Source organism: Camellia sinensis, chromosome 4 (assembly GCF_055761805.1).
Source record: "Camellia sinensis isolate YWXY chromosome 4, ASM5576180v1, whole genome shotgun sequence".
NCBI lineage: Eukaryota > Viridiplantae > Streptophyta > Magnoliopsida > Ericales > Theaceae > Camellia > Camellia sinensis.
This window is the reverse complement of record NC_138964.1, coordinates 153,872,884-153,883,504: the sequence shown is the minus strand read 5'-3', so window position 1 is coordinate 153,883,504 and position 10,621 is coordinate 153,872,884. Positions and strand designations below refer to the sequence as shown.

The 10,621-nt window shown below is 34.4% G+C and overlaps 2 protein-coding genes and 1 non-coding gene across 4 annotated transcripts; 2 read left to right on the top strand and 1 right to left on the bottom strand.

The window, feature by feature from the left end:
• Positions 1-1,638: 1,638 nt before the first annotated feature.
• TRNAL-CAG (transfer RNA leucine (anticodon CAG)) lies at positions 1,639-1,719 on the bottom strand. Its single transcript has one exon. It is a non-coding gene; the product is annotated as a tRNA-Leu (tRNA).
• A 910-nt stretch (positions 1,720-2,629) lies between these two features.
• OTP87 (pentatricopeptide (PPR) repeat-containing protein) lies at positions 2,630-7,466 on the top strand. 2 transcript variants are annotated; one of them, XM_082866588.1, is made up of 4 exons: positions 2,631-5,481; positions 5,733-6,030; positions 6,117-6,343; positions 6,881-7,466. In XM_082866588.1, the coding sequence occupies exon 1, from the start codon at positions 2,762-2,764 to the stop codon at positions 5,441-5,443; it is 2,682 nt and encodes an 893-aa protein (XP_082722714.1). In that variant the 5' UTR covers positions 2,631-2,761; the 3' UTR covers positions 5,444-5,481; positions 5,733-6,030; positions 6,117-6,343; positions 6,881-7,466. The 2 variants fall into 2 exon arrangements, with proteins under 2 accessions (XP_082722715.1, XP_082722714.1); XM_082866589.1 differs by lacking the exon at positions 5,733-6,030 and having other exon boundaries at positions 2,630-5,481.
• Positions 7,467-8,882: 1,416 nt separating this feature from the next.
• LOC114270757 (protein PHYTOCHROME KINASE SUBSTRATE 3-like) lies at positions 8,883-9,965 on the top strand. The gene has a single exon (XM_082923747.1). It carries the CDS (start codon positions 8,883-8,885, stop codon positions 9,963-9,965), a length of 1,083 nt encoding a protein of 360 aa, XP_082779873.1.
• The last annotated feature ends 656 nt before the right edge of the window (positions 9,966-10,621 follow it).

Here is a 10,621-nt window from a genome sequence, read left to right as displayed (position 1 = left end):
AAAAAAACCAAAAATTTCATTTTAAAGAAAAAGAAATATACATTTTTTTTTATATAAATTTAAGGGTAAATTATACTGACACCCCCCTGAGGTTTATGTTTACAATTTTCTCCTCACCTTTTGGAAATTACATCTTCCCCCTGAGGTTTAAAGTTTCATTATAAATTCCCCCCTCAACAATTTAATTTTTTTAAATACCAATTTTGCCCTCACTAGGTAAATTACATTGACACCCCTCACGTTTTAGAAATTACAATCCCCTCCCTAAGGTTTAAAGTAACATTACCAATTGCTCCATCGGTTAGTATTAGTTGGAAAAAAAATTCATTGAAAAACAAATTAATTGGGAAAAAAAATAAATTGAAAAAAAAATTTGTTAGTAAAATTTTTTAATTTCTGTTTAAAAACCAACATAAACTCATTTTTTGAATTTACGTTTTTTCCTTAATTTTACAAACTGAGACAACTATTTATAAACTAAAAAAAATATCAAACAAGTTTTTATGACAGTTTTTAAATTTTTGTAAATATAAATTGAAAAGTGAAAACGAAATGGTTACCAAGCAGGTTTCAGATGGTAAAAATGTCGTAAAATTAACAAATAATTAAATAAGTTACCAACGTAGGAAATAACTTATTAAAAGATTCTTAGGCTATGAATTGTTTGATTTTTAGAATTTTTTTTAAAAAAAATTAAAAATTAATTTGGTTAAGAAATAAAAAATAAAAAATAAAAAATGATTATCATTTTTATATAATTTTTATCTTTCGAGTGGTTGGAAATAATTTTTTACAAATTAAATTGAAACAGCCATATGTATGTATATAACATGCCTAAAAGTTAAAATGATAATTATTTTTTACCTTTAAATGATAATTATTTTTTAATTTTTAACCAAATTAATTTTTAATTTTTAGAAAAAATTTCTAAAAATCAAACCATACCTAGCCTAAGAATCTTTTGATAAGTTATTTCTTACGTTGGTAACTTATGTAATTATTTGTTAATTTTATGACATTTTTACCATCTAAGACCTATTTGGTAACCATTTCATTTTCAATTTTCAATTTATATTTACAAAAATTTTAAAAAATGTCATAAAAACTTATTTGATAATTTTTTGGGTTTATAAATGGTTGTCTCAATTTGTAAATTTGAAAAAAAAAATAAATTCAAAAAATGAGTTTACGTTGGTTTTTAAACAAAAAATTTAAAATTTTACTAACAAATTTTTTTTTCAATTAATTTTTTTTTTGAATGAATTTTTTTTCCTACTAATACTAACTGAGGGGGCAATTGATAATGCTACTTTAAACCTTAGAGAGGGAATTGTAATTTTTAAAATGTGAGGGGTGTCAATGTAATTTACCCAATGAGGGCAAAATTGGTATTTTAAAAAATTAAATTGCTAAGGGAGAATCTGTAATGAAACTTTAAACCTTCGGGAGAAATGTAATTTTCAAAAAATGAGAGGAAGAACTATAACAAAAATAATTTTTCGAGGGAAATGTAATTTTCAATAAATATAAATTTTCGGGAGAAATGTAATTTTCAAAAAATGAGGGGAAGAACTATAATAAATATAAATTTTCGGGGGTGTCAGTGTAATTTACCCTAAATTTGAAGAAATAAAAATATGTCAAGAATGGGATTCGAACCCATGCCCTTTCGGACCAGTACCTGAAACTGGCGCCTTAGACCAGCTCGGCCATCTTGACAATTGAACACAAGCGCACTAATAAATATATATATATATATATAAATGTATTAATTCAATTTTGAAATTTGAAAAAAAATACAATAATCCTGATAAATTACCCTAGAATTCTCAAACATTTTAAATAAGTAGACTTTTTTATTTTTTACGAAAAGATATGTAAAAAAATAGAAATGTGATGTGACCCAAAAATAATAAAAAGTGAACTTATATTGTATACCCCAAACAAAAGATCATTAATCGTATGAATAAAAAAAAGATTACCATTATCTCTTTTACATTAAAATACATATTTGACCTTATGTATTTTCGTATTTTCATATCATTTGTATTAATTTTGAATCTCTTTAAACTTCTTCGAATGGAAGTCCATATAATTATTGCCATGTTAGGGAAGTGTGATTTGAGTTTAAATAGTTAATAAGACAAAATATCACATCTAAATCTAAATCATAATCGTTTTACTTTTTATTTCACAATCATAAAATTAACTAAAAAAAAAAGAGGAAGAATTACATCCTAGTGAGACAATAATTTTTTTTTTTTTTTACACAAACATGGAGAGGTGCAACCCCAACAACATTAACTGACATCCCATCACAAAATCACTTACACTTCATATATTTTTATATTTTTTTTTGTTCTTATTTTCATTGTGCTGTAATTTTCTCCCCCAAAAAAGGCAACTATCATATAAAACATATTTTTTTTAATCAGACTAAAATGATTAAAAAATTAAAAACTCAATTAAAATAGGTTATTTTCAAAGAGAGCCTTTGTCAAAACTGTAAAATTTATTACATATATTTTTTAAATTTCAAAAAGGTTAGTGTGATTTACCCTTCTTAATTTGTCGCAACCAATAGTTGCATGAGTATCAAACGTGGCGAAAAGCGAAAGTCCACGCGTGATATCATGGAGGCTTCCACACCGTATCCTCGCTCTCGTCGACCTTCCCGTTATTGCCGTTGCTTTCACTTTCCCGCGCTATTCAAAACCACTCTCCCTAACTTTCTCTTTCCTTTTCTTCATAAAACACCCAAATGGGTTCTCTCACCAATCCAAATCGCCACACTAAATTCTCAGATTTTGGCCGCAAACTCGTATCGTCCCTCGCTGTATCTGAAAACCCATCAATCTTTCATGACATACATGACCCAAAACTCTCTCCTTCGAACCCTGTTCTCTTCTTCAATCACTGGGTCAATTCAAGAAAGTGCTCTGTCAGAGACACCAAAGTCTTACATACCCACTTCCACAAGACTAATATCTTTCATTCCGATGTGTTTGTGGCAAATTCTTTGGTCGATTGTTACTGTAAATCTGCTCACATGGTTTATGCACTTAGATTGTTCGATCAAATTCCTCACCCAAATACAGTTTCTTGGAATATCATGATTTCAGGTTTCAATCAGAATTCAATGTTTGAGTATTCGTGGAGATTGTTTTGCAGGCTGCGTTCATTTGGTTTTGAACCCAATGAGTTCACTTATGGGAGTGTTATTTCGGCTTGTAATGCTTTGCAATCTCCTTTTTGTGGAAAACAAATTTACTCGCTTGCAGTGAAAAATGGGTTCTTTTCTAATGGTTATGTACGGGCTGGAATGATAGATTTGTTTGCAAAATACTGTAGCTTGGAGGATGCTTTTAAGGTGTTTTACGATGTTTTGTGTGAGAATGTGGTTTGTTGGAATGCTATAATTTCTGGGGCTGTTAAGAATAAGGAGAACCAGATTGCTTTGGATCTTTTTTGCCAAATGTGTCGTGGGTTTTTAATGCCAAATAGTTTTACATTTTCTAGTATTTTAACTGCTTGTGCTACACTTGAAGAGTTTGAGCTGGGTAAACGGGTTCAAGGGTGGGTGATTAAGCGTGGTGCGGGAAGAGATGTTTTTGTGGGGACTGCTATTGTTGATTTGTATGCTAAATGTGGAGATATGCACGAGGCTGTAAAGGAATTTTTGCGGATGCCAGTCCGCAGTGTAGTTTCTTGGACTGCTATGATTTCTGGTTTTGTTCAGAAGGGTGATTCTATTTCTGCCCTCCAATTCTTCAAAGAAATGAGAAAAATGAGGCAGGAGATAAATAACTACACGGTTACTAGTGTGCTTACTGCTTGTGCTGACCCAACTATGGTTAAAGAGGCAATCCAGATCCATTGCTGGATTTTTAAAACTGGGTTTTACTCAGATTCAGCCGTAAAGGCTTCATTGATGCGTGTGTACTCAAAGATCGGAGAGATTGATTTGTCTGAGATGGTGTTTAAAGGGACGGAAGATTTAAAGCACTTAAATGTATGGGCTGTTATGATATCTGCTTTTGCTCAGCATGAGAATTCTGGAAAGGCAATTGATATGTTCCATAGAATGTTTCAAGAGGGTCTCAGACCAAATAAGTTTTGTAGCTCTAGTGTCTTAAGTATTGTAAATTCTTTATATTTGGGGAGACAAATCCACTGCTACACTGTTAAAGCTGGGTTGGTCTTTGATGTTTCTGTTGGGAGTTCACTTTTCACAATGTACTCCAAGTGTGGCAGTTTGGTGGAATCTTATGAAGTTTTTCAGCAAATTGTGAAGAAAGATAATGTTTCATGGGCCTCAATGATTGCCGGTTTCGCAGAGCATGGTCATGCAGATCAATCCTTGCAGTTGTTTCAAGAGATGCTGTTTGAGGAAATTGTGCCTGATGAAACGACTTTGACAGCTGTTTTGACTGCATGTTCTGCTATTCCTTCTCTGAAAACTGGTAAGCTAGTGCATGGATATGCTCTTCGTGGAGGAGTTGGAAAGCAAATACTTGTTTGCGGTGCACTAGTGAATATGTACTCGAAATGTGGTGCTCTAGATATGGCAAGGAGGGTGTTTGACACGATGCCTATAAAGGATCAAGTCTCGTGCTCTTCCTTGGTTTCCGGGTATGCCCAAAATGAGCGCATTGAAGAGGCATTACTACTATTCCGTGAAATGCAGATGGCTGACTTTGAAGTTGACTCCTTCACATTATCATCTGTTCTTGGGGCTGTCTCTCTTTTAAATAGACTTGGCATTGGTACCCAATTGCATGCCCACATCATGAAAATGGGCTTAGAATCAGAAGTCTCTGTCGGTAGTTCACTCGTTATGATGTATTCAAAATGTGGAAGCATTGATGATTGCCAAAAAGCATTCGGACAGATTAAGATACCTGATCTGATCAGTTGGACAGCAATGATTGTGAGCTATGCTCAACATGGAAAAGGTGCACAGGCATTAAGAGTCTATGAATTGATGAGGGAATCGGGAATCAAACCCGATTCAGTGACTTTTATTGGTGTTCTATCTGCTTGTAGCCATAATGGTTTGGTTGAAGAAGGCTATTTTCATCTAAATTCAATGGTCAAAGACTATGGAATTGAGCCTGGTTACCGACATTATGCGTGTGTGGTTGATCTTCTTGGTCGGGCTGGAAGATTGAAGGAGGCTGAAAGTTTTATTAACAACATGCCCATCAAACCTGATGCTTTGGTTTGGGGAACGCTGCTCGCTGCTTGCAAAATGCATGGGGATATTGAGCTTGGAAGGCTAGTAGCTGAAAAGGTTTTTGAATTGGAGCCGTGTGATGCCGGAGCTTATGTTTCCTTGTCAAACATCTGGGCCGATGTGGGTCAGTGGGAAGAAGTCCTGAAGATCAGATACGCGATGAAAGGAACTGGGGTGAATAAGGATCCAGGATGGAGTTCTGTATGATCGTGATCGTATGGTAGTACACAGATTACTTAGTATGGGTGAGACACACCATAACTTTTTCATTTTTCTGATTGTGAAATTCAAATAGTAGCAGACATGTTTGCTTAAGACATGACTGTTAATTAACAGATTATTAACTGTTAAACCTGAAAAGTTGTGATTTTTCAAAAGTACCCCTATGAAATCTATAAATAACAAGTTTGTCTAGCAAATTTTATGATCTCTCATTCTCTCCCCTATCTCTATTTTTATATTAGTTTTGCTCCTAAGAAATTTTGGAATTCTCCAGGATTGCTATCTGTAGAATTTCAGATCCAGGAGAAGGTTTGCTGAAACCTATTAGCAAACTCTGATCGATGGGGGCAAATATCGTCTTGAAGAAAGCTATTTATCACGCCACAAAGTGTAACGCCCCAACCCTTCACATGCCATCGATATTGTCCACTTTGGGCCACGCCCGTACGGATTTGTTCTTCCCAATGGGCCACCCATCCCAAAACTACTCCAGCCTAAGCACGCTTAACTGGGGAGTTCTATTAGGGATTTCACTTCCTGGAAAAAGGCCTCAATGCTATATAAGGATCCAGGTTTTTACTTTTATAGCCTAAGGTCCCGGTGTAATCCCAACATTCTCTTACTTTATATCTTGACTAAGTGTAGTAATTCTTTGCAGAATTACTGATCAACATCTCTCTGGAATGAGGGTGAAATCTCGCTGTCCGATTTGAAGGCGAACTGATCGAAAATTAATTGGATTAGAATACTCTGCACAAGTGAATAAGTTACACATTTAGGAAGGTGGAAATCAAGATTCATGTCTTGAAGATGGAGGAGATGATAGTGTGCGCACTCAACACTTACATCTTCAGCCTTGTGGAACCCTGCATCATTCTCAAACATGTAAGTCCATAGGTATTTACGTTTTGGAATGCACGTTCTGAAACCTGTTACATTTTCGTTCCAAAACAATGAATTTAGCGATTTAAAGTGATCTCAAAAATATTTCCCAATATAAACCTTAAAGGTTTCCTTGTGAGAAAAAAAAAAAAAAAAATCAAACATAATGAACTAAGAAACTAAGTAGAGTGGCTGTTTGGCATGAAAAAACATAACAAATGGAACATAATGCTTATAGAAATGCGTAGTTAGTTAAAACATGATTTATTTGGAAAAAAAAAATATATTTCATTGGATGTTTAATTGTTGAAAGAAAATTGCTCTAGAAGTATCATAGGTAGTGTTTGGTAGAGTTTTAGAATTATGATTTCAGAATAGAGTTGTATTTTGAGTTTGTTAGTTTTGGAATTATGATTTGAGTGTAGAAAATTTGTTTGGTTATGAGTTTTGAAAAGAGTTTGAAATGAATAATATGACATATGATATTTGATTAAAAAACTTACAACTCAAGTTTCTCGCTTCTGTGCATAATCCATGCAGGCATAGTGCGGAGGACATTCTTCTAGAAATGGATCAGATTCTATGACCTGATGGTGCAGTTATATTCTGTGACCAAGTGGACATGATAGTCAAGGTGAAAAGTGTTGTGTTGGGTATGAGGTGGAACACCAAAATGGTGGATCATGAAGATAATCTTCTTGTCCCTGAGAAGGTATTGTTTGCAGTTAAACAGTACTGGGTTGCCGGGGGGGAACAAATTCACGTTCTCACAGATTCTGACTCAAGTCCAAACGGTTTTTTTGGTCATTTATATTTTCTGGCTGTGGAAAATTAGCGAATCAAAGGTAACAGCTTCTGCAGTTTTTTCTTGCTGAGTTATTGGCCCAGGTAGTTCTGTAGTAGTTATAAATTAAGCTAATTTGATAGTTTAATTATGATATTATGATCCTTTTTTAGTTTTTACTAATAATTTATTTTATTTTATATTTTTAACTTTTCTCTATCTCTCTTTTTTTCCCACGTTTTTTATTTCATGTTTCTGGGCTGGTAGTATGCCCCTGCCAAGTTCTGTAAACAGATTTTAATGTTATTTTGAATGTTATACAAACATAAATATTTGGGAAAATTCCGCATGTGCCATGCTTAGTGTTTAATCTTTTACACAGTTGGTTCCAAGCCCAGATAACGAGTAGGGTTGTGTTAGGTAGCCTAACAACTAACACGTAAAAATCCTTGTCAGATTCCTAATGAACATGAATCCTAGTATAAATATGCGCATATAGTCTTTGATAGACTAGAATGACGATAAAGGATTTATATAACCAATCTCACTTGAATGGGACACAAGGCTTAATTTGGTTGGTTGGTTGGTTGGTTATGGTTAAAGTTATAAAGTGTATGGTTAGATTTGAATTTATTGTGGTCTAGGCCACACCTAAGATAAATATGAGCCACACAATATTTTATGTATCGGTAGCAATCCTCTGTCATTAGTAGTATTTAGAAAATTTACCCAAAAACTTACCTAGAAATAGTGATATGCGGTGCAGATTCAACTTTTATAGGATTACACTTGAAATAAGTCTCAACTGCATCAGGTATTTTCTTACGTAATTTTTCTAGATGTGTTAGTATAATTAGTATAAGGGAATCACTATACTAGTTTTGAAAAGAAATGAGACATCCCATGTAGTGAGGCTATAAAATGTTGATAAATTGTCAATAATCCCCAAACATGTAGGCATTAACAAACCTTACAACTTGGTAATCCCACAGGTAGTCTACCTATAGGACAATTCCCAAGCAGTCATTAGCATTGCAGACAAAAAAAAGCCTCTCAAATTAGTTATTCGTTCAACTTATTCAAGCACATGTCTCATCTTTAAGATATTTTTAAGTCTCTTTGCTATTCACTAGTCTCCTTTGTAGTTAGTTTTGTGGTTGTGATCTTCTCAACTCAAGGACGGACCCAGAATTTTAATTTCAAGAACATTAATATTAGGGGACAGACATGTATTAAATTTTTTAACAAAATTTTAGGGGACAAACCTGTATATAATTTAAAATAACAGTGATTTATAAGCAAAGAATTTATACTAAAACATAATATAGAATGATGTGTCAAGTTTTAATTTTATCACTTTAAATCAAAAGATCCATCAAGATGACTTATATTTTCAACAACGTCACTGTCACATCCACATCATTCTTGTCATAATTTCATATAAAAATTCTGTACACATTATTTTCTAAATTTTAAAATATTTTTAACTAATACTGCTATATAAGGTTTTTGAAACTTTTGAAGGGCTAAGCCACCCCATTGGGTCCATCCCTGTTCTCAACCTTTTACCCATCAATTTTCTTTTCTTTTCCTTTCCTTTTATTTGGTTTTCTCAGCTTTCTCATCTTCCCACACGCCTTGTCATAGGCCTTATATCAGCTTTCTCCAAATAAAACTTCTCTCCTAGTTTGCCTCCTCTCTTTGCTTTCCTCCAACTTGTAATCACTACGTACAGTAGTGATCAACCTTTCAGACTCCATGGAAATCCAAGAAAACATCAACAATCTTCGAGTCGCCTCGTTTTCTTCTTACCTCTACTCCACAGAAGAGCACTTTGTGCTCAAGCTCACCAGAGGGATTCAAAATCCAATAGCGGAAAGTGAAATCTTTTCGCCCCCTAAAAGCCCTGGAAGGCCTAAGATTGAAGAGGGTGAAATTGATGTCTTTGGTGCTGACAAGTACTTCAACATGAGGATTGATCATGAGACTACTCCAAAAAAAGTACTAATTGACAACAGCATGATCCAGAGAAAAGACCGGTTTGATCAGAGACACGACACAAGGACTCCAAGTGTTATTAGCTCTGCATTGTTACCAAGTCTGCTGAAAAACCCAACTCGAAACAAGCAGAAGAAATCTGTTGGAAAAAGAATTTTTGCTTTTTTTTTTGGCTGTAATGGACCGTGTTTGGATAAAAAGTCAGTTCACGTCAGTGAGGCTCATAGGAAAGGGCTGAAAAAAGAATCCCTTCAGTCTGTGAATCCAGTTGTGTTTGATGGAACGAAGCAATCAGAATCAGGACTGAGAGGTGGAGAGAATTTCGCATTCCCAATTCTTGATTCAGGGGAGGAAAATTTGACAGTTAAAAAGCAGTTAGACTTAGAAGAAGAACCACGACACTCAATTGAGGTTTTTGGCTCACATTCAATCAGAAAGGGCAATATAGCGACGAACTTGGAGAGGAAACTGTCTGTGCTGACTTGGGATGCCATTCCAAAGGTCCAAAACATTCAATCAAATTTGGGAAGTGTCGGACCATGTGATGATATTCAGAGTGATACTAGTTCTGATCTATTCGAGATAGAGACTGTGTGTGGTGGTACTAGAGAACCAATGTTGACAATCCAAGCATCTGATTATGATGAAAAGAGTACCGACACAATGAGTAAAATGGCGAAAACCGAGAATGGGGTAAAAAGCCGGCCTGGCAGATTTTTGGGGTGCAAAACTCATAAATCAGTAAGTGTTGTTGAAACTGCATATAGGACTAGTGAGAAGGCAAATGATTCTCTGTCCCCAAATCTTCCTGTCCCCTTATCCCAAAACATCTACAGATGTTAGATATGTCTTGAAATTTCTGTATCTCGGGACTCTCAAATGATCCAATGACTCTAAACGTTTTGATACAGAGGGACAGAGAAATTTGGAGAGAATTTGTGGCCGTCACAAGGCCCTCTTGGAGGAAAGATTTTGAATTCTCTCCCATGCAACGTTCTTAAGAACAATCTGCCCCATAGCAATGTCCAGGGCATGATCAGTGTCTCAGTCCAAGCAACAGAGGCAGGTGCAGAGGAGCAAAGTGTTTGATAAACAATTTAAGATTCTTTGCACTCTGTTTCTTTGTCTGTCTGTTCATTTTCTTTTTCTTTCTTTTTTTCTTTTTTCTTTCTTTGTTTTCTCTTTTATGTACTTATTATTCTTTATATGAAAGACATTTCACTTGCTACTTTATCCTTGCTTTGTATTTCACTTTTGCTAAACTTATTTTTAATCATTTATAGAACAAAGCTTTATATCCATATCTTTTGTAATAGGCACACAAAAAAAATATATATAAAATTATTAGAGAGATAGAGATAGAGAAGAATCTAGAATTCTCTAGGCAATTTTGGACTCTATGGAGATCATTAACAATAACAACCCACAAATGACTCACCACATTGTTGATTAATTTTTAATCATACGTGTGTTTTGGACCATTTGGTAAGCATAATAAA